Source organism: Spea bombifrons, chromosome 3, assembly GCF_027358695.1.
Source record: "Spea bombifrons isolate aSpeBom1 chromosome 3, aSpeBom1.2.pri, whole genome shotgun sequence".
Classification (NCBI taxonomy): Eukaryota; Metazoa; Chordata; class Amphibia; order Anura; family Pelobatidae; genus Spea; species Spea bombifrons.
The window spans coordinates 92,556,395-92,581,542 of record NC_071089.1 but is presented as its reverse complement, the minus strand read 5'-3'; the positions used below and the strand labels follow the sequence as shown (position 1 = coordinate 92,581,542).

Sequence of the window (25,148 nt, the reverse complement as noted above, 5' to 3'; positions counted from 1 at the left end):
GCAAAGGATTATTATTTTAATAAATTATCATGCCTGATAGCAAAGTAAACAAAAACACTCTATCCTATTACTTCAATGTCATCCCAGGGACATTATCATTATTATTAATTGATTTATATAGCGCCATCATATTCCACAGCGCTGAACAATGCACATAATGAAATCATCGGTAATATGATCTGTATCGGTAACTTAGACCCGGGAATTAACGTACGCTGCGTTGATTCATTTTTGGCATGTGGATTTTAAATGATACCATCTCCCTCTTTCTCCATACTTTATGTTTCTCTACGTCCCATCACCTCCAGAGTCTAAGCTTATGAGCCGGGTCTTCTTTACCTAATATATCGGTTTGTCTTAGTCTGTCAGTTCTAGTTTTGTCATACCCTTTCAATGTATGCACTATAAGAAGCGCTGTGTAAATTGTTGGTGCTATATAAATAAAATATAATAATTATTATTATAATAATAAATAATAAAGGAAGTGGTTTTGCAAAGATGAAATGAACCTGAGTGATTTTAAAATATATTGTACCAACATCAAAATGTAATGCCGCAATAACATACAAAGGATTTTTAGAATAACTTAAAAGCACACTGAAAAAAATGGCATATATATATATATATATATATAAATGACTTGTTTTCATGGAGAACAAATCAATACAAAGCCCACCCATCAAAGTTCATTTTATAGAAGAGCATATTTCCCTTATTTCCAAAACCAAATTTCCAGAAATCAAGTTTGCTGGCAAACTGTAATGATAAAATTTCCACTTCGGCATCCCCCCGCCCCACATTAAATATCTATATGTATTCAAAATAAAGGTCACAAGATACTTGAATAGAATACACCTTTTAGGAAACCAAAATTCTAACCGTTAACTATCCATTTCACAATGTAACCAAAATAAACTTTGTTCATGTGTATTAACATATTTTACACGTAGCCAACGGCTAGCATGATCTGTGCATTAAATATCAGCTTTAATACAGGACACGTCAGGTCCGGGATCAAGCGGACCAATCGGATGCTTCAATTCAGTATTCATGTTATTGGCTAATGCAGAAAGAATAGCACAAGATCTTTTTAACCATTTGAAGCCCAGAGGGGTGATCCATACCTTACAGGTAATCCAATACACACCCAATGGCCCCAAGATGATTAAAAGGGCCTCCTGTTATTATTATTATATTTCTAGCATATTTTTGTGCTGTTTCCTGGGGAAAACTCTATCACAATACTCCTTTCTTCCCAAATGTATTTCTAATAACGGTGAGGATGAAGTGTGAATTTCAAAAAACGAGAACATGGCTAGAACATGCAAACCAGGGACATGTCACATCTGTACATTTGTGATGAGCAGAGAAATTGCCTTCTTTGTCTTTTTTTTTAATTATTATTAGTCATTCTTCCAGATCGATCTGAGAATCCAGAAGATAAGGTGCAAGGAGGCCCGCCTCGCTTGCCAAATTTCTTTCTTTTTTTTATTAAAGTGAACTTTGCACAAAAGAGTCCTTTTCCCCCCCTGGTATGTCTGTATCCATTCTTTTCTGGATTTTTTGCTCTTCTCTTTTTAAAGTTCCACAGTACAAAAAAGGGTTCCCACCCCCATTGCTCACACATGTTGGCATAAAAAAATCCATAATTCATAGATTATTTAGCAAATATAATGAAAGTGTTTTTTCCTCTGTAGTGTGTCCTTTATTAAAGAGAGTTTGTGGCCAAAAAAAAACCCTCTTAGGTAGTGAGACCATTTGTTGGACCAACATCCCAGACCAGAGGAGCCAGGGTCTCAAGAGTCTAGACTGCGCAGTTCTCTTCAGCCAGTGTTTTTTTTTTATTAATTATTTTTTGGATTCCTCCTGGGTTTCAGGAAAATATCTGTGAGGGATTTGGTTTGAGTTGGAGACTGCAGACCATAAATAAAAGGCTTGGGATAAAGTCTGTAGGGCCCTGCTTGCTGAGGGCCCCGGGGCTGCCAGTCACAGTCCCAGGGCAGCTGCGTGTTTTTTGGCTTTCAGTCTGAGGTCTGCAATGCTGGAGTTCTTGCTGGTAGTTTTGGCGGCAGCGGCCGCGGCCACGACAGACGCGGCCGTAGCCGTCTCCGCAGCCAGGGTCGCCAGAGGGAGGCCGAAGGGCGGGGCCGGGAACATCATGTAGGGGGCGTGTGCGGTCAGGTGAGGATGGAGGTGGTGGTGCGCATGTGCAACCGCGCTGTCCAGCTGCAACTGTGCCTGCACCTGGAAGGACAAGGAGGGCACGTTGCAATGACTATCCTAAAAAATAGTATTGCAGGCAAGCAAGTGCAATCAGGAGGAGAAAAACAAAACAACAAAGCATTAACACAACCGAAAACTAGGGGGGTTACACACCCTACACATTTCAGGATTACTCATTTCTTTCATTGTTTTTATTATTATTATTATTTTATTTATTTATTATTTTTATTTATTTGTTATTTTTATTTATTTATTTTTTAATAATGCAATCTGTTGATGTAGATGATTTTCTCTTTATTTAATGTGGAGTCCTGGGTGGAAGATGTGATCAGACCAACTCTTCTGGTTAGCTATCTGTGACTTTAAATTAAAAATCTTCATTTCCCTATTTTAAGGAGTATTTCTGATTTTAGATCTGTCCAGCACTCAAGGTTCCTCAGCTCATCCAAGTCTATAAATAATACTTAAACGATCTACCTACCATTTCAGTGCCATGGAGCGAGGGTGTCTCATAATTGAGTTGATCACCAATTATTTCTCATCAGCTATATTTTTTATATATATTTACAAAGTGGGTTTGATATATTAATAAAATCTGGATTTATATTCTCCATATCCTGCAGTTAAAGTGTTACATATAGTGATATAGTAATTGAATACGTAGAACAGTCTAAATAAAATATACATCTATATATATATATATATATATATATATATCACATGAAAAATAAATACCCCTTTCCTATCTATGCATAATCTTGTTAGCCTAGAAGCTTAAAAAAATATAAAGCATATTTTTTAACAATATCAGAGCCTGAATGTTATCTAGGGATATTTAATATTTGATACAATGTGCTATTTTGGAGATGCTTTTAGTTAAGCTACCTTGGAGCAATGTTCGTGGAGACCTGGATCCCTATTTTGCCCTGATTATGAAGATAGGATACGCTGTCTGACCGCAGAGCTTCTATGGGAAGGGATGAGGTGACGTCATACTCTCTAAATGAGCAGCATGATGTCATGCTCTAAATGAGCAGCATGTACAGAGAGTATTCGCTGATTAATTATTAACCGGCGTTGCTTTGACTGCAGCCATTAAATAAACACCGTATTAACTTAGCAGACCTTCTCTCATTTAACTCGCATGTAGGTCTGTTTGATAACAAGGGTTCTACTAGCTCTGACGGGTATCACAATACAAAAGGGGATTTAACTCGTGAAGTGGACTACTTGCCTGCTGGAATGGCATCCTCAGGGCTCCCACGTTGACATAAGGTGCTACACGACATGCTTCAAACTGGCTCCCAGCTCCTATCAGGACCCCTGCAGACATTACACACATTGAGATCAGTAAGGCAGGGGCAACTCGTGCTCTTACCCCGGCTGTGCTGGATAACTGCCCTGGTGTCTGGAACATGGGCAGCGATCGAATAATAATGATAATAATAATAATATTGTTAACACCTGCTATGCCAAACCACAAGTGATTGCAAAGAGGTTACGCTTTGTGCGGGTAAATATCCACCCCTCTTTAAAAAGAATCGATATGATGTAACTTTCTTTTCTCCGGCTTAATAATCATCAATTTATTCGTTCTGTTTCTCGAGATTCTCTAATAAAAAGTAATACCTTTATGAAGCTGGTTCTCTTGCTTTCTGCATTTTGCTCTTCTGTTTTGAAACCAAACCTACATAAAAGAAAAATCCCCAGTAAATTACAACATATAATGATGACATCAAAAACATATTAACTATTTTTTGATATATTAATATTTAATATTTTTTAACATAAGTAATTATTAAAAGCAGCGCCTTTATATTTGGTTGACACAATATATATATATATATATATATATATATATATATATATATACACACACACTTATTTATCTCTTATTAAACTAGTGACATTAACAGACAAAGGCATTTAATTAGTAGGATTTTGGGATAATTACACGCCATAAAAGCATTACTACAAAGAAATTTCCACTTTGCCTGTTCCTCTGTGAATTAGACAATAACACTGAAGCCGCATAATTGTCTCATTATTCTGCTAATGCCATGAGCTCCCTTATCTACATCTCATACCGACAATGTTTTCACAAAAATACATGACAATTAATGACAATTTATTCCAAATCGCAAAAAAAAAACGTATTTCCTAATTTTTTATTGATATTCAAAATATATATTTTTTAAGTGTCCCTTCATGAAAAGGTTAAATGTATTTAAATATAGTTAGTGTGGTAATAATTAAAACATGCATTCGTTAGTAGTCAAATGATCGAATCTGTGATAATTATCTGCAGAATATGATACCGCTAAATAAATAATAATAATATTTGCATACAAATAAAATGCAGGTATTAATAATGCATGTCCACATATCCTGAAATTGTTTTGTAAACCAGAATTGGGAATATTCTTGGCTTTCCCAAGCTATATTATTATTATTTATATAGCGCCATCCTTTTACGCAGCACTGTACAATTGGTGGAAAGCTCCATCAAATCACACATTCTTGCATTACTTTTGTTCAAACTCTCTACTCTCTTTTGGTCTCAAAGCTAAATTTATAGAAATCCCTCAAGAATTCCAGACAAATTGTAGTGCAGATGGTGATTCTAGAATGACAAAGATCCAGGGTCTGGATCCCTGTTTCAGAGATACTTTGTAACAGATGCTGAGATGTGTTCTATTATTATGACAAATAAAAATAACACATTTTCTTTCTAATTTTATAGAATAATGTTCATCCATCTGCACCCACACGCCACACTATTTTTAATGTAATTCTGAATTTGACAAAATAGTCAATCATAACACAGAGCAGTCATTTATTTTAAAACACGTGATCTAAAAACGTATTGTTTAAAAAATATATATTTATATAATGTGTTAATAATATATAAATGAAATCGATTCATAGTTCATAAATATTTTTTTCAGTTGGATTTCATGTTAATTATTAATTTGACAAAATGTGAATTCCAACCCGATTTTGGTTCAGTGTGTGCTTTAAAAATAAAAAATCCCCCTTTTCTGTTTTGTGGAATGAACACAATCATAGATTCATTTCTACCTGATATAAATTCAGGGGCTTCCTATAAATACTGCAGTATATATATATATATATATGAAATTATACAAAGAAATATTAGCGTCTCCAGAATTATCTGATCCCATTTAGCTAGTTCGGTTTATCATGGCTCTCAGCGATATATTTAGTGATTTAGACGCAGGGGGGACAGAAAGTCCACCGCTGGCATGTGGTGGACCCCTAGTATTTTTATTATTATCATAAGTAGTAGTAGTAGTAGTAATAATAAAAGACATTAAACTAAAATTAAATTAGTAATAATAATAATCACAATAATAATAATAATAGTAATAATAATAAGAAGAAGAAGAAGAAGTAAATTACATTTCATGAAAAATAAATGAGTAAAGATAATACTACTGACAATATTAAGTATTGCTAAGAATAGTGCCCTCATAGGCTGCCGCGCAGTACCTGGACTCTGGCCTCTGACAGTCCCAGCCTCTGGCTGAGCTCTTCCCGCATGAAGGCATCAGGGTAGTGGGTCTCATCGAACAGCCTCTCCAGCTCGTTCAGCTGCTCCAGGGTGAAGTTAGTCCGGCTCCTTCTCTGCTTGATTTTGGTCTGTCCCTCATCCTCCAGAACTTTCATGTCTTCCTTCCGCTCCTTCATTTCAGGAGACACTGATCAGAAAGCAGAGGAGAGTCATTCATCACCTATACAGAGAGCACCCACTCATATGTAAATGTATGTATTTCTATACTGTCTCACACCTATAGATTTCTATACTGTCAAACACACATAGATTTCTTTGTTGTCACACATCTATAGATTTCTATACTGTCTCACATCCATAGATTTATATACTGTCTCACATCCATAGATACAACTGATCATATACCACAATCCTATCTATCTATCTATCTATCTATCTATCTATCTATCTATCTATCTATCTATCTATCTATCTATCTATCTATCTATCTATCGCTCTATCTCTCTATCTATCTATCTATCTATCTATCTATCTATCTATCTATCTATCTACCTATCTATTTATATATCTATATGTATTTATATATATATATATCTGTCTATAATTATCTATCTATATCTATTTATATATCTATATCTATTGTAATTATATTTAAATGGCATGAATTCTTGCTACTAATAATTACTTTTCTCTCTGCATTCACAGAACACAAACATCAATTAAAAATGTCAACCATTGTTGACTTCTTACAACCTCATCCTATACAGAACATGATCATAACACTAGCACTGTTAATACCCCAAACCGCTAGGACTACAAGGATCTGAATTCCAGCTCTGCAGCCGAATGCCTGGCAAGGGTTTCCTCTTGGGGTTTTAATGTGTCCAGCTAACCACCACTTAGACGCCCCTTCCCCAAGCAAAGGCAAAATCAATCCAATTTGCTCCTAACACGTGTTAACTCTTAACCATCACTAAACAGGCCTGCTACACATTGATTTGCCCTCTCTGTCTCAAAATGTAACGAAAAATACAGACAACACAAAAGAGTAGCATGGCACAGCAAGGGTTAAATGCACAATTACTAACGAATGCATTTGTCAGTGTGTGTGTGTCACAATGTATCAGCTGCCTGCGGTGTAGGGTGGGAGCGAGTGCAGTGGCGTTGGAGCTGTGCTGTGAATAGGGCTGTGCCACGTGCCGTGTTCCAGTGTGTGTCAGCACTGCCGGCTTGTACTGCCCTGCACCCGCGGCTGCGATTTGTTTAGGAAATGATTTCCGGGTGCTGTCCCCGGCACAGTTCCGATGTGCCAACGAATTATTATTTGAACAAAGCTCTGAAATAAACAGAGCCATTGATTGCATCCGCACGGTCTTCCCTCTGCAGACATTCAAATGGACCGACTGTGCCCTTCTTTGATTAGGCAAATCTAGATGTGTGTTTCTATTATCAATAGTGTGCCTATCATATATAATGACACAAATATCTTAGGAAAATGTATATGTAAATAGCCACGAGACTAATTTTATTAATATACCCGTATGCAAGAGAAGCACGATATATATATATATATATGTGTGTGTGTGTGTTTGTGTATGTGTATATGTGTATAGATTTATATATACATAGATATATTTATATAAAAATAGATCTAATATCCATACCTAGCCAAGAAACACTATATATAAAAAATATAGTTTTTTTGTCATATATATCATATATATTTTATATTATAAAATATATGTATTTTTAATGTAGGTGTATACCCGTTCTAACCAATTATTACTTCTAAAATATGTCATCAGACTGCATGGGGTAGCAAAGTTCCAGACAGCGATCATGTAACAATTCCAGAGAAATGTATCTATAATGAAAACGTTATATAAATATATACGGTATATCGATATAGATACAAATATAGATATATCGAGAAATAGATATATTACATATATATAATTGTTATAATATATAGTATTGTAATAAACAGTGTGTAGAGGGGTGTACAGGGTGTTTGTGGACAGATGGTGGACACTTCTATAGGGTTATTTAGCTTCTGCTTGTAACATGATCTCTGATTTTACTTTGTCCTCAGGACAGTGATTGAGTATAAAGTTCAGATAATATACAGGGAAATGTAACTGCTCTCTCCATGCATTGATCAGAATTAGTATATAACGATCTATGGAATGCTATATGTTCTGTGTTACCTGTTATTTTGGGTAAATGGATAGAGTGTATAATATATATTAAAATAATAATAATAATGAGGCGTTCAGTATATATTCCTTACATGGTGTTTTAATTTCCGCATATCCTCAGTGTGATTTGTAAAATTGTATTTAGAATGTCTGTTGTATATATAGTAGTGTTATAAATATAGCGTATAAATTATATGAATACATAAGGCTTAATTATATACAGTATATACGTGGTTTACACACTGAGCTCTTTAGTATGTATATGGAAAAGTTATGGTGTCCAGTCTGGGCTCTGTACTGTGTGTAGGAAGGTTACAGCATGGAATTTTTACTGTATATGTGGGGTGGTTATGGTATACATCCAGTGCTCTTATATAGTTTATATAGGAAAATTAGAGTTATAATGTACAGTCTGGGCTATACATATTGTGTGTAGGAACTTTTTGCTATGACGTACAGCCTGCATACTGTACTGTATATATATATATATATATATATATATATATATATATATATATATATATATATATATATATACATATATATAGCTAGGTTTTAAATTATAGTGTACAGCCTAGAATCTATACTGTATATAAAGGAAGCTTATTAGCAACAATGTAGAGTCTGGGCCCTTTACTGTAATTAAAGGAGGTTATTAGGAAAATGCACGATGTGGTCTATATATATTGTATGTATATATATATATATATATATATATATATATATATATATATATATATATAAGAAGGCTAGAGTTATGATATATAGCCAGTGTTTAAGGCGGGTTATGGCTCAGCAGTGTCCATATAGAATAGTGTGGACTGGTAGTTACCCTCTGTGAGTTTGGGGCTCCCCGTGTCCCTGATCCTGTCGGCGGTCAGTTCGAGCTCCAGGGCCGGTGATCGGGTACCTCCTCCGCCACCTCCTCCGCCGCCACCCCCTCCTACACCCCGGACCACGGGTATCCCGTCCTCTCTGGCCCCTTCGCCGCAGCCCGGCTCCTTCCCGCGGGCCGGTCCGCTCTCCAGCACTTCCCGGTAAGTGATCATCTCCTTTTTTTCCTTTATCTTCTGATCAAACGATTTGGACACAAAAGCAGTGAGTTCTTCCATCGCCGCTTGTGCAGCCGCTAATAACCTGGCAGATCTTCCTTCCAGGGTCCCTGAAACCTTAATAATAAGACATCAATGGGCTGTGGGATGCAGGAAACCCACTCAATCTCACTCCATAGACACCTCTGTGAATCGGCCCCGCTAAGACTTTCACATCACATAGGCTGGGGCTATTGAAGTCGCAGTATTTATACTTTGCAAAGCCTGCCCCTTGTTCTCAGCAAATTACCTCCCCTTGAAAGTACGGATGAATCCCCCCTTACTCCCTCGCAGCATCCTAGCAGCGGCAGCAGCGCAGGATCACTGGAAGCCCACGGGCTCCCAGATCATTTGTGGTCAGCGTGCCATTGGCCATTCATTCCCTGGATTGACAAGAATCCCTAATTAATTGACTTAAAGCCTTGGTGTGAGCCTGGTGTCCTGAGAGAGTCACACTCACGGGAGATGGGCAGGATCTGCGTGGGGAGTGGCCACAATCTATTCCACGAGAACAAGAGCCTTTCTCCGTACACCCATTAGAGGCAAATCCCTGGGTGACACCTTGGGCTCTTCTTCACCTGTCCTTTGCCACCTCAGGGTCAGTGTTGAGTATCACTGTTGTTGATTTAAGTTAAATCCTATTTACCCACTTTAATATCTCCGGATCTATAGATAATATATCATCAGCTTCTTTAACCCCCTAAGGACTGGGTAAGAGATGAACAAATAAAGCAGTCGGTTAGGGGTTAAATTCAGCCAGCAGACCCCCAAAGGATTGAGTCTGGATCTGGTGTCATTCAGAATAATTCGTACACGTGCTACATTAATAGTGAATAATGAATGTAGCCCCACCAGCAATATACAAAAGGTTTGATTCATTCCATTAAAACGAAAATGTGTCACTGTATGTAATCTAATTCTATATAACTATATGTAGTAATATGTAGTAATAATAATAATAATAATCATAATAATAATAAATAGGTAGTATGTTACCTATATATATATACATATCTATATATATGGTAGTATGTATATTATATATCATTATTACATATCTATATACATAGATAATATGTATATTATATATTGTTCCACACGCACACATATATACATATCTATATATAGGTGGGGTGTATATTATATATTATTATTACATATATCTGTAGTATGTAAATTATTCTGCAGCACAGTTATATAGAATTCGATATATGTATATGTATGTATGTAATAATATATTTTGTGTGCCCCTTACATTATAACATGTGGGTGTTAAAATGCATATGATGATGGGTCTGATTTGGAATTAAGATTAAAAATGAAATGTGATCCAGAATGTCCATGCAGAGATTCATTGTCCCGGCGAGTGATTAGAATTAGAATGACTCAATAAGCTATGATTACTTCATTATTGATTATGTCAGAAGAAATGTTGCCGTTAATAAGCACCTTTGATCTATCGGGATGACAGAAGACAATGATTTTGTCTTTTCATTTCAATTTGAGCTTTGATTTTGTTCTTAATATGTATGTTCCACCCGCTCCCAGTGCCTGGATTTACCCGATGACAGGATTCAGTCTTTTTACGCTTTTGTAAAAATAGCCATTAATTATTAATTGTGTTTAACTCTAGGCTTATATATTGATTTTCTGCCTTTTGACCTTTTCAGATATCACAAACCACCGAAGTGTATTTATGCCAGTTATTCGGGATTGGACTTCATGTTCTGTGTAATGATTGGAACTTATTAATTAAATGTTTACCCACCTCAGTAACAGGTTATTATTTTTACTACTACTACTATTATTATTATTATTATTATATTTGTTAAATAAGACTAAAAAATTATATGCGAATTTCGAGATTATTATGATTTCATGATTATATACGCACTCACCCTCTCGCTCTCTATATGTATTCTGAATATGTATATATACATATATACATGTATACTTAAGTTGATAATATTTCTTCATTACTCACAACTTTAAACTTATATGTAGATGACAGTTACACTAAGACTGAACAATTATGCATATGCATACATTTTTAGGAATATAGACAAATATATAAATATATATATATAATTTATTATAGATTTCACAATGCAGTTATTGTTTCATAAGGTTTATTATCTCTCACTTTCATTTATATATATACATATATATATATATAGGGTTATAGTTACATTTTTAAGTGTGCGTTCAATATTTATAATATACACAACTCTAACTATATTCGGTAAAGCATTAACTTATTTTATGCGCTGTACACACACGTATATCTACATATGTACATACTCTACAAAACTATTTATAACAGTAACACAGTATTATGTATATATTAAGCTACACAAATCATTAATTTAATTTTTTCTTTTTTTAAAGCTATAGGTTAGATACAACATAAGAGGCACAGTTTAACTTAATCTCATTTCCTTTTATTGGTTAAAATGACATCTTGATACAAAGTGTGGACACTGAACACTTTCAATAAGTTACTCGACAGTGGCCGATCAGAGCCGAGCTTTCCCGAGTCCATCTGTGTCCTGTCCGTGGGTGGGAGAACTGAGTGGGAGTGGAATATCTTTACACCTCTAACCCCTCTGTCGTCCGCAACAAAACCGAGCTGGTGTTATGCTAATTAAAAATGCATTTTAGCCCATTTCAAAAAAAATGTGGCTACGTATATTAGCTCTAGTTTAAGAAATATGTATATATATATGCAAATAAAAAGTTAAATAATAATAATAAAAAAAAAAAAAAAAAAAAAATTAAAAATAAAATAAATATATATATATATATATATATATATATATATATATATATGTGTGTGTGTGTGTGTGTGTGTGTGTGTGTGTGAAATGGCAATTATTAAACACTAAATGTAGCAGCATGTTATGAAAAGTAAATGTAACAATCATTTGTTTTATTTGTGATCCACAATTCACTTGACATCAGACTGCTCAGCAACCTGCTTCGGGCTCATTGACTAACTGATCCAGTGCCCCTCTGCCCCTAACACAGCAGACGGGTCACCGCGAGGCTCACAAATGCAGGGAAACCGTTAGCCCTATTCCTGTCTGATACATTATCTTAAGCTTACTTAGGGCGTTATACCTATGATATATTCATTGAAACAAAGAAATAAAATTAAAGTGACATATTGTAGTGAATGCCAAACGGGAATTCACTGTGAAACAAGGATACTATTTTTGTGATCAGGATAATATTGACCCACTTTTTATATATATATATATATATATATATATATATATATATATATATATATATATATATATATATATATATATACAATTCCCATTATAATTTTTACCCTTTCAAGAAAATATTTCTCAATTTACCCGTTTAATAAACGCAGCATTTTTGTGAAGCCATCTGGCATGTGTTTATGCACATTAATATGTATATGTGTATGCACATTAGGTATATATATAAGTATACAGATTAATGGGGATTCAACAATGAGGAAAATAAAAGAATAATTTACTTATTAAATTATTTATTGAGGTATCAACGGATATATAAAACTACAGGCTGTTACTGTACGTACAGACCATGTATACCTGACGCAAAATGTGTGATTCTTCTTTTGTATTAATATTCAGTGTATATAGATATTCTGACACACACATTATATATATATATATATATATATATATATATATATATATATATATATATATACTATAGTTTAAAAAATAATTTAAATTAAGTAAATGATTTTAGAATTCAGATTTGTATACACGTGTGATCTCTGGGTGTATATATGGATACAGCTTAAAATCACTTGTGTATAGAATGTGTGTGTAAATGTGTTAGCATACATCTAAGTGTATTATTATAATAATTATTCATACTATAAATCATAGTTCTGGAGAGCAATACTAATAATGCAGGATGTGATCGGATTAAGTTCTAATGATCAGATGTGTCCATGTCAGTTCTGTTATCTACCTGTTGCACCATCCTGTGGTTAGTGTGTTGTACCATCTAGTGATCATATGAATATTTAATAATGTACCCTGGTTCGATATGTAGGCATGGATGATGGCAATATGAAGCGGTAACGGGGTGGCATATATGTGGATGAGATACGATACGCGCTGCATTGATCGCCAGCCCGAGCGATTCCTCCTGCACACTAGTCTCTGCGAGAGCCGCTCTCATTGATTACTCTGCAGTCGATTGCCTCTGCCTGCTGCAGCCGCTTGGCTTCTATTGCTTCTGTCTGGCGTTTTTCCTTTGAGCGTGTGTGCCCTGCAGCCTCTGCTCCGGTACACGGTACTTCCGGTGAGTGAGGTACAGCGATACCGTTGCCGTTTTCTCCGAGGAGCTAAGTTTGATTAGTTTTCAGCTGGGTTGTAGTACTTGCCAGTGAGTCAGAGCCTGTAATCGATGGTTTATGGGAAGCTAGGCCTGTGTTTGCTTGTTGGGAGCTTAATCTGGGCAGCCCCCCCGGTGTAAGGGATAACCTGTGTCTAAGAGCTCAGGGTGATAACGGATGAATGAATTAGTCCCTTAGAATTGTGGGGTGCAGCAATTTGAACTCCATATACAGGTACAAAAGGCTACATTTATGTTAAGCAATTTATTTAGTACCTTTCCTTTGGACCTTGTGCCAATATTTGTTATCTATAATAAATACAGACACAAGGTGAGTGTTTTCCAAGACCACGTATCCATTTCAAACAGAAACTGTAAATAAAGTATTGACCTTCCCGTCCGCACATATATACAAGTATATATAATGTGTGTGTGTGTGTGTGTATATATATATATATATATATATATATATATATATATATATATATATATATATGTATATATATTTGGGACACTCCAGCCATTGTGTTGTAGTTAATGCATATGAGAGCTGTATGGTATATTTTCACGTAGTCCCCCTTGCAAATGCCTGGAAGCATTCAGCAGAATTGCCCCAATGTATTTGCCTCTTTGCTGTCCCCTGTCCCCTGGCTCCTAGGCTTGCATGAGATGTGTTGGGCCAAACACGTTACGCGTTCACACGGTGTACTTGTCTTCAGTTAGCTCTGGGGTGTGTATAACGTGATGACTCAACCTTGTGCACATGCACGGAAAGTGCCCCCCTTGATTTAAGTAGGTGCTGTTTTCTGCCACTGATTGGCTGCTTCAAGCAGTCAATCACTACTGTGAAAACATGACAGCGGAGGGTATGTTCCTAAAGTTAAGTCTGTGAAGAGTGATTTAAGATTTTTAGAGGGAGTGATAAGCAACGACGGGATGAGTAATACGGTTTCACATGTGGATGGTAATTTTTGTTACATGTTTTCATTATACAGTCATAAAGTTAATGTTAGATTTACAAAAATATATATATTTTTTGTAGGAACAGAATGGGACGTCACTCCACAGACTCGGAAGAGGAATCCAGGACCCGCAAGAAGAAAAAACATCGCAAGAGATCTTCCTCCAGCAGTTCGTCAGACAGGAGGTCGTACACTCGTAAAAAGTCAGGAAGGAGATCTAGGTCTCGTTCCAAAGAGACATATTCAAGCTCACACTCCCATGACAAGAGGTAGGAGGTTCTACTATATATTAAGTTATGCAAATTGAAATACAATTACAATATAGCTTTCAACGCTATTAGGCCTTACGAGAGAACTGCACAAGTCAATGAAAATAGAACTCTTAATTATGTAATCAATTTATGGAATAAAAGGACTGCTGCACCCATTACTCCAACCACTGAATTTGAAACAGTTGCTTACTACACCATCACTCTGTAACAGTGTATGAATTTTAGAGAACAGTAATACTTTCTTTACTATGCTACAAAATGCCGATATTGTTACAATAACATTTCTTAAAAGAGGACACAATTTCTTTCTCTCCCCTTTCTTTTGGCTCTCACTACAGTATTATAATATTTAGCAACATTATATCAAAAGTGGTATCTCTCATCCTAAACATAAATCCTGATTATGTCCTCACAGTTTGCATTATTTAGAACTAAATATATTGGAGCTGTATTGCACTGGTGAAAAAATCTTAAAAATCATAAACATTTGATCATAATGTTTAAACGAAATGTTGAATGCTTATGGCCCATCTAAAATAAGTATGTGTTTTGCTGATGTTATTATGCAGGCTAGAGAATACTGCTGGATTGGGATCATCTAATTCAAGCCATATTACTTGCACTGTGTCATCGGTGATAGTACTGGGGGATAAAATCCAGTGGATCCATCCATCGATCCTTCGTACACAAGTTAATCATTCTTTTGTTTGTGTAATTCTGTGTCGCTCTTGTGGAAGATACTTCAAGATACCTGTTGGCTAATGCAGGGCATTGGTTAAGAATGCCTTATATTCTGGAAGCAGCTCTCAAGGGGGGCTTAATATGAATTAATTAGGTGATTACATGTGACTATGGAGTTGTAGCAACATAGGTGGGCTTTGTGGTGACATGACATATAGTATAAGGTTTGGTTTCTGCTTTGCTAAGCTGTTGTTAGAAAGAGAACATGTTTCTTCGTTATTATATGTAGTTTGCAGTGAACATTCAAAGTATCAAGTATACCTTCTTGTAAAACAAACATTAGGCATCAAGTATGAACAACTTTGTTTTATTAGATAAAAACCCACAGTGGTCTTAAAAGTCCTGGGTTCCATGTGGAATTTGCTTTGCGTTAGAGATAAATGCTGAACATACAGCGTTGAATTATGTTGCTCTAGATCAAGTTTCTGTTAGTACAGCTATAAACCTCAACTCTTTTTATTGCATTTTGTTGAGTTTTTAACATTTTCGCAGCTATATCAAGACTCATAAGTTGTAAAATCATTTTTCCAACGTTTTTAAATATTTATTTTGATTTTGAAACGGTCTATAAATCCTTCCTTCTTTTCCGTTAAGTTCCTTTGAAGGAAATGCAAATGAAAAGTAGATTAGCTGTGAAGCATAGAGAAATTAGACAAATATCGTATTGAATTTAAGCATTGATCTGTATATTACTTTAAACGTTTTAGACGCAGGCACCGTTCTAGCAGTGACTCCTCTTACGGCTCAAGGAGGAAGCGCAGTCGCAGCAGAGAAAGAGAGAAAGCCAGGTCGCGCAAGGTCCACAGGTCAAGAACATCAAGGTATACTCTTTGCACGGTTTGTTGTTTTATTGTATAATCTAATAACATAGATATTAACTTCTGTATTTGTGAAGTTTGGTGAGTGTCAAATTTTGAAATTACTTGATAACTTATTTAAGTCCTTATTTTGTTCAAATAAATTGCCATAATATTTTTCCAGACCAAGCTTGATACCCACCGATAAAAAAACTGGCGCAAGGTGACAAGAATTGGCCCAAATCACTCCAAAACTGTGTGCTAAGCTGAACGTGTACTTATCCTAAAATACTTAAAGCTGTTACTGCAGAAAATGCAGCTTTGACGATTATTAATGTCCGGGGATCAAATACTTATGCCAGCATCATACTTCTGTTTTATTTTTTTCTTACCAAAAACCATTGAAAAATATAAATTTTTCATTCATTTCAAAAATCTTAAAGGCTTTCGGTGTGCCATTAGTAATTTGTTAATGTGTGATAATTGTTAAAGGTATATAAATGTATACTTACAAAATGCTCTTATTAAATGTTGTGTGCCTTTTTTTTTGGCAACATGGCAAGATAACCGTTTAGGAATGCTCTGGCTACTGTCATGCCACACTTGAAACAGAAAGGGGATGGCCATGTCTCTTTAAGGCAAACTGCCACAGATTTCAATAGCATTGCCATAAAGTATCAGCTCAGAGTGGTTTTTAAGCAGGGAAAGCCACCAAAAATATCACTCATCTGACTTGGTGCAATTTAAATCCTGAAAATAAATCCATCAGCATAAATCCATCTTACATCTGAGGACACTTTTGAAGACTTTAAAAAAAATGAACCCTTTTTAATACTTTGTTTCCTAACCAGTTTTACACAAAATGAGACTTGCTCGTTACCTGCTCAATGTTCATTTGACCCGTTTTATATTTATTGCTCAATTGCTTCTGTATTTAATTATTGCTATCAATGTTGTCAATGTTGTAAGCCTTTACCCTGGAGTTTCTGAGTGTGTCTATACCCACTAGTGCTGTTAATGCAAAACTGTCCTGGAGGAAGATGGGATGATGCAAATACAACTTAATAAGATTGCAAACTGAATTTCCGCAAAGGAGCCACGATTTACATTAAATTAGGGTTTTAAAAAAAAAAAACGGATTTGGTTTTGCGTTATTGAGCATTTGCTTAATAACGTTTTGCCTCTTTGAGACAATAATTTGTCTGTGAAACTCTGTTATGTCCTCTACAGAGAAATTGAAAGCAACAGCTCCCCCTCCGAACCCTCATGTGGAACGGTACAATGGAGTATTTCAGCCTTGCAAAATTTAATAAATCATTCCGTTTTCTAATTCGATCATATTAGATGGTGATGTGGAAGAAGCATTTCAAATCGCATCTCCTCATTAATATACATCAGTCTGGGGAATAGCATAGAATACTTTATGCGGCGATGTCACGCGTTCTGTGTCTTAGTTTACTAAGTGGAACAGGTTGATGTGATATGGGGGGCTATTTGTCACTGTCTCGTTAAAGTGCTTTGGGTCGAGTTATGGAGTCCAGAAAGACATTGGCTGATAAATCAAAAATGGATTGAGTGGACAGGAGGCAGTGATTGATACCGTGACAGAATATGAAGAAAGGGATTTGGGTACAAACATGTATGATATTCAATATGAGGGAGAATATGGCCCCAGAGTATGAATATTATTTAAGGAAATGGCAATAATGGCTTCATCTTGAAAATATGGCTAGCTGAAGATTGGAAATATTTGTTGAGAATTATACTGGGCAGTGAGACAAAATATAATTTTATTCTATTGATTAAAAGTAAAATAAATATTATATATATATATATATATATATATATATATATATATATATATATATATATATATATTGCATTAGAAAATAATTAGTGAATATTTAGGTTTTTTCCCCCCTAAATATTGCCTAGAAATGGAGAGCTGTTTTATTTAGTACAAAGTATTCCACATTACACTAACCTACCTGGACATAGATGTTACAACTAAAGCCAGGTAATCTGTACAATATCTGCTGAAATATTCCAAGCTTCCAGCACTATAAATTCATACTGCTTTACACTCAAATTGGTTCTTCAGTGTCATCACACATTTATCATGTTATTTAATCACAGCCTAGACTGTGCCCAAATGTTTAAAATAAGAGGATTGTTTTACCCCAGGGGGTACTTAGATCTGTGGCAGGACTTGTTTAATGTCCTGTCCTGAGGATCTCTCCTTTCTCCTCACTCACCCTCGCAAAGGTTTCCTTAACCAATCAACAACAATCAGTTCTTTACCAATCGGGCAGAGATAACTTGAAGAGATGAATAATCATGCAGGTCCTGAGAAAGGAAGGTTAAATGTTGCTCATGGTAGACATAAGGTGTTTTTTAAAACAGGTCGGTTAGCTGTTTTCATTAAAAACAAGAACGTTTCTGGCTGTAACGTGATTGTAAAAGGGTTTTCTAGTGTTTAATTAGACTTTTAAACTTAAATTTGGATTAGCGAAGACAACAGGCCATTGGAACACAGGAGTGATGGGAGTGATAAAGAGCCTATGAAGATATTCCATTAACAATCAGCTGTTTGCGGCTACAATAGTCATTTACAACATTAACACCGTCTGCGATGGATTTCTGATCCACTTCATGTTATTATAATGGACAAAATTAGATTTTTTTTCAAAAACGTGGACGTTTCTAAGTGGCCCAAAACTTTTGATTGAATAATTATGAGTATATGTTTTGTGTGTCCAGAATATTCTGTACTTTTTTATTCTTTCTAATAACTGCTATATTTTACCAAGCTGTCTTTTTTTTTTTTTGTAAATTTCATAAGGCCAACTGAAATGCTGTCATATATTTATATAACCTTTTCACGGCATTCATGGCCCACGTAAACCATGCGGCGAGTCCGTCCCTTTCCCTGCGCAGAAAAACCACTGAAAAATGGGCTGATTCTGAGTTCTGTAATTGGCCATCGGGAATAGCGTATTATACACAAACCACATCAGGCTGTAACAAGCCTTTAATATGCCATCAAAATGGGCCCTAGAGAGTACACTACAGTCTGGGTAACTTCACGCCTCTCCCAGCTCGTTCGTACAAAGCAAGTGAGATCCTAACTCTTCCCAGCTTTTGTGAGAGAATGCCACACTTTTCCCTTTACAATGTTTTTGAATGTTCATTCTAGGACATAGTTATTACGATATACTCCATGACATGCACGTGTTTTCTGCCAAGGAGAAAGAGGTATCTTAAAGTAGATCTGTCACTATACAATCATGCCAACGTACTTATTGCACTTTGAGTCTTTTTTCTTAGAAAACATTTTGCAAGGAAGAATAAATTGAGATTACTTTTGCTTCCAAGTATGTTCTGGAGTGCGTTTTATAATAAATATCCAATGTGGCTGTGTAAAGAGGCCATAGAAATCAGCGATCAATGTAGACTTGTCTTTTCATTTCAAAGATGAGGGTATGTGAGAAACTGTTCTGATTCATTTGTCATTAGGAACTTCCTTAAAGGTCCTGTTCTACCCGTTTTATTTTATAACAAAATCTAGCATTAGCAGCATCATTCCTAGTCTTAATTGTTTGAACAATTGAAATTTAATTTTTAATTCCACATTTGTATTTCAAAAGACAGTGGATGCGAGTGGGCGGTCCCCGTGACGGCAGAGGGCAGGCCCTCTGATCTCAATGGGGGGGTCCCTCTGATGTCATGCAATTGTCGTAGAGCAAGTGGGCAGGGAGTGTGATGTCGCAACATCACTCCTGCAACCCGGAGATGCACTGTAGTGACCCAGAGTGTGGGTGAAATCTGTGGAGTTCCCAGGTATGGTAGTGGTGCTGCTGGTTGGCTACTAAGCAAATGTGGCTGTTTGCTACCATGATAACCAGTGATGCCACACAATCTTAGTCACTGCATGCTTCCAGCTAATCTATTGTGGGATCAGCTGGCAAGCAGGCTTGTAGAAAACCCTGATCTCTGCTAGGGGATCAGACACTGTGACTTCAGAGGTACCACCCCCCACTATAAAACCCCCTCCACCATTAAAAAAAAAGGAAGCTATTTTATATAAATATTTATTTTTATGTACCACGACTCCCATATTCTTGTTGTAGTTGTAGGCCCTAAAAGTGGATACACCAAAAGATAGCACACTTGTAGACATATGTTGCCATGCTTGTCTTGGAAACATGTATTTATTTATATGGTTTCTCTAATAAAAGTGTAAATTGCTAATAAGATTATTAGATAAATGAAACTAAAGCAAAAAATACAATAAAAGGTCTGCCCTCAGGCGGGAAAAATTTTATCCTATCACCTTCACTCAAAGGGTTCAGTCTCACTTCTTAACCCTCCTTCTTCTTGACCTAGCGAGGGGTTAAATATTTATTTAGCATTAACGTTCACAGACCGTTGAACCTTTTGTGAATTGTTGCACTTGGTCAGTGTGGCTCGTGCTGCTCATTTTTATAGCAGTGTGTGTTAATGACCCATTTATTTTTACTCTGCATCTTTTTCTTTTTTTTTCTCCCCTGCTTTCACCATTAAGCTAATTTGCACCAGAAGTGCAGACCGAACACGGAAAATTTATTCATCATCAGAAAAAAAACTTTTCCTCTTAAAGCTCTAAGCTTTTGTGTTATGGGAGAAAAGATTTTCCTATTTTCCTTATATACTCCTCTTGAAGTTCTTCCAAATTAGATTTTAAATGCCAATTAGGAGGTTGAATATAATAAAATGAAAGCAAACACAACCAAAATGGCCTCACCTTATGGCTAGTTAGGCTTTTGAGAGAACGGCGGAACCTTTGCTCTTAGCGTGGCTTTGAGAAAGATATCCTACTTAATGAACACATTAATTAGAAATATAACTATTTATAAGATGATAATTAGAGACGAAGCACGGTAAACTGGGCTTTTCCTGCAATTAATGGAGGATTAATTACTGGAGGTAATGAAGTGGATTTTTAAATACATTAAGGTGAAGTACAGAGATGTGCGAGGCTTTGTGATACTTGCATAATTATTTCTGGCTGTTTGAGCATAACTCGTATAAGATTGCTAATAAGCATCATTGCATCATTATGTATGCACTTAAAAAGACTTGCCACCAAAATGAATCCCTAATTATCTCTAATTGGCAGGACTCTGTGTAGTCATTGAGCTGTTTGTAGCCATTTTAAGGTTCATTTAACTATCCTTGGGGCCATGTGATAGACGGGAAAGAACAGCTCCCGCCACACACTGGCCTTGGCTGGCAACGTTAATCAATCGCGCTGAGCTTGGGTTTGAAATGCGTTTCACTCCCGCAGAGGTCGAAACCTCAAGTGGTCCATGGAAAGTTTTTTTTTTTTTTTTCTTCACTTCATTAACAATTAGTTAAGTAATTGTGTCTGTCGGTGTGTTTGGGTTTTCATGTGGCCAGGTCGTCCTTCGTCACTGTGTCTCCTTTATTTTTGTATTTACCCTCGCTACATCAAAAATATCCCGCTACATCAAAAATATCCCTCTTCATCAGAGACCCCTGGCACCCCAGCCTTTTTTAAAAACATTTTTTAAAAAAAGTTTTTTCTTTGTCGAGGTTGCCGGCAGTAGGCATGTCCGTCTGTACGGTACCTTTTCTTAATTTGTTCCCTAACTTCTACATTGCTGGATATTTCAACACAATCATCCAATTTGCGTCTGATTGATTGGTGAGTGAAAGTTTCTTCCCAAGGACAACATTTAGGGCTTTTAAGGACATCCCTGAGGAATTGGTCATTAAGCATTAAGAGAGGAAGCTCAAATGAGCCAAATGGAGCTCTGACATTCACCAGAGTTTAGTAGTTAGGGGCATCTATAGGCAAAATGTTGACAGCTGTTAGTATTAAAGGATGCTTAGCCTTTCTTTGGTCGAGATGAATTTTGACTCTTAACATACCGTTTCCGTGCTGGTCCAGGGCGTTAAGCCACTTTGACGATTTCTTTGCATTATTGAAGCGTCGGGTTTGAATAATTTATTGTTGGCTCGCTATGATTGGTGTATAGTTTTTTTTTTTTTGTTCTATTTTCCTATATCAGATTTATTATTATATCCCATTAGGAAGGAGCCTGTGAAAGTTATTGAATGGGTACCTTGTCCATTTAAATGTAATCAGAGCCATCTGTGGCGTGTTGTTAAGGTATATAAACCACTCATGTAGCTTAAGAAAACAGTGGTGAAGCAAATTGTAGTCCAATAAAACAAAGGTCAACTTTGCTTTTTTTTCATTATGAAAAATGTGTTTCTAATCATTCCTTTCATGTCTTAATATAAGACTAAAATCACTGAGCCACACAGACTTTTAATAATAAAGGTACGTTGATATTTCAAACATTTTTTTCATTTTAGAAATTCTATTCCTAAGTAGTAGGCAGGCTAGTGCTTTCATCTTAAGCTGGCCTAACATGCTTGGTTTTAAGCAGCAAAACCAATTAAAAGTTTCATCTTAATACCCAAGTTCCTTTCGGACTTGGGGGAGAAGCTGGATTTATCTTCTGTCTCACTTCAGTGTGGTAACTACTTCGACCCCATCCCCTTTTCAGCCCTTCTAGTCTGCCCATTTTTAGACCTTAATCCGTCCTTGATCTAGTCTTATATCCAAGATGGGTTTATGCCTATGACATGCATGTTTAATTAAACTCCCTCTCTAATAACCGCTTTTTCTGATAGGGTGGTATGCAAGAGCAACAGCCTCCAAAGTGAAATTTATAATGAAATTTATACCTTATTCTCAAAAATAATTAGTTTAAAAAAACAACAAATAATTGTGTTTCTAGTCCTTTTGCACTCGAGCATCTTAATTTAATAGCCCCTTCACCTTTCATACATTTTAAACACTGGAATATTCACATTTAATATATCTCTTTGGTTCATTTCATTATTTGGGGTTCTTAGCTTTTATTTTTTTGGATTATTACGGTATATTGGAGTATAAATCTAATAATTTAAGTATTAGATACCCATTTATTTGACATTGTAAACCTTATTATTAGTACCAATTATAGATTTTCTATAACTCACCTTATGCATACAAGAATTCATTCTAAAGCACAATGCAACATAATAATATACAATTAAGGTTTGGGACTTTTCTTGGTGATCATGATAGTTGATCATTTTTATTGTTCTTGATTGGAGGTACGTGATAGCTTTAAAAAATGTTAAGGTTATTGTCATTTAACTATCCACAATTGATAACTTGGAGAGACTGGGGAAAATGTTGTATAAGTTATATGTACAATGACATCACTGTGATACAGAAGAATAAACAATGTATTTTTTGATATCCAAACGTAAGGATATCTTCCCAGTGGAATCAATATGCCTGACCTGTGGAATAGAATTCTCTCTTTAAAAAAATCTTTATATATAAGCAATGAATTAGATGTTTTTTTAACAGAGACATCTGCAAGGTTTGTGTGTGGAGAGGGCCATTAAATATTTGCATAGCATATGGGCTAAGACAGGAGCAAAACTGCACAGGACGGTACATACGGTAGTTAATAAGAGTTGTACCCCTGCCTTTGTTTACCTCTCATTGCTTCTGTTACTGTCATTTAGAACCCGAGCCTGTAAGTATATGTATATACTGTTTTTTTAATATATATATAATTTTATTGTATATGCATGTCAGGGAACAGCAGCACTTAGTTTTATCTGTTGAGCCAATGTAATCTGACTTCCTGATATAAAAAGCTATATATACAGTATGTATACTTTGTGTGTGTGTATATATATATATATATATATATATATATATATATATATATATATATATACATACATACATACATACATACATACATATACACACAGACACCGTATATATGCATACTATTGAAAAAGCAGGTTTATTGGTATTACATTACTGGAATCCTCTCATCCAAATAACTATATTTACAAGACGTTATAGAGCTGGTGGCCTCTGTGAATATAGCCACACAGCAGCATTGATGTCGGCGGAGAGGTTACATCATGCATCATTAAACTTTTCATGGTAATACATGGCGTTATCTGCTATTGTTACGCAGCATGTGTTAACCTGTTGTGTCACTTAACACAAGCATGAAGGCCACTGACAGCTGCCGGTTATCTGATAACACAAGGTTTGACAGCGCTGCTACGCAATACAAATTGTCACATTATTAGGATGAAAGAGAACCTGCTTCTCACATAACTCATTGTGGTTTGCATTTTTTATCATCCGGGGTAAATACACTTTGTTATATAAATTTTTTAAAATGTAAAAAAAAAACACTTAAACTTAAGAATGTTTGTTCTTTTCCCAAGCAACAGAATTAAAATAACAATGGAAAGACTCAAAGGCCAATTGGCTAACGCAGGGGATAGTCCCTCAAGACGTTCCAGTGAACTTTCCCGCTTAAATTGAATTTAAGAAATCCAATCCTAATAAATTGCCTTTATGGGCAAAAATCATTCTTTATTTTTACTCCATGAATTACAAATCTATAATTTTTGTATAAACGATCTATCTGTGCCACAGTTTAATAAATTTGGGGAAACGCCGAATGACACTGACCTCATTTCCTTTATAACAATGAAAATTAATAGTTTTGCGTTTTATGAGGGCCGATAGTCCAGATGTAGTGTACATTTAATTAAGTGTAGTTTCCTCTCGGTTATGGCATGCGTATCTGTTTTTTGTCGCAAATTCTTTCTAGTTTTACAGTTTTCCACATGTTTTCCTTCATCATTTATGATTTTTTTTTTTCAAAGAACAGCTACGAGGATTTAAATCACTTTAGCATGCAGCAAAACAGTACCCATTCAAACAATAAACGCCATTTTAAAAAGCCTTTAGATCTTCTGTCACTTCATAAATAAAAATGTATAAAACATTATGCAGTTGTAGTGCCCACCTGCTAATTAAATGCAGATTTTCACAAACTTATTTTAAAATCTGCCTTTTCTGTTTCAACTCAGTCT

The 25,148-nt window shown here is 35.6% G+C and overlaps 2 protein-coding genes across 3 annotated transcripts in view; one reads left to right on the top strand and one right to left on the bottom strand.

Moving 5' to 3' along the window:
* Positions 1-375: 375 nt before the first annotated feature.
* SHOX2 (short stature homeobox 2) lies at positions 376-9,543 on the bottom strand. Of its 2 annotated transcripts, none has more exons than XM_053460191.1 (5): positions 8,789-9,543; positions 5,737-5,945; positions 3,853-3,910; positions 3,458-3,546; positions 376-2,280 (listed from the first exon to the last, which is right to left on the bottom strand). In XM_053460191.1, exons 1-5 carry the CDS (start codon positions 9,066-9,068, stop codon positions 1,987-1,989), a joined length of 930 nt encoding a protein of 309 aa, XP_053316166.1. In that variant the 5' UTR covers positions 9,069-9,543; the 3' UTR covers positions 376-1,986. The 2 variants fall into 2 exon arrangements, with proteins under 2 accessions (XP_053316166.1, XP_053316167.1); XM_053460192.1 differs by having other exon boundaries at positions 376-2,244; positions 8,789-9,542.
* A 3,729-nt stretch (positions 9,544-13,272) lies between these two features.
* RSRC1 (arginine and serine rich coiled-coil 1) overlaps positions 13,273-25,148 on the top strand; it is a 117,640-nt gene continuing 105,764 nt past the window's right edge. Inside the window, exons 1-3 of the mRNA XM_053459355.1 lie at positions 13,273-13,361; positions 14,437-14,625; positions 16,077-16,190. Of these exons, the coding sequence (XP_053315330.1) occupies positions 14,444-14,625; positions 16,077-16,190 (296 nt within the window). The 5' untranslated portion in view covers positions 13,273-13,361; positions 14,437-14,443. The remainder of the gene's footprint in view (positions 13,362-14,436; positions 14,626-16,076; positions 16,191-25,148) is intronic.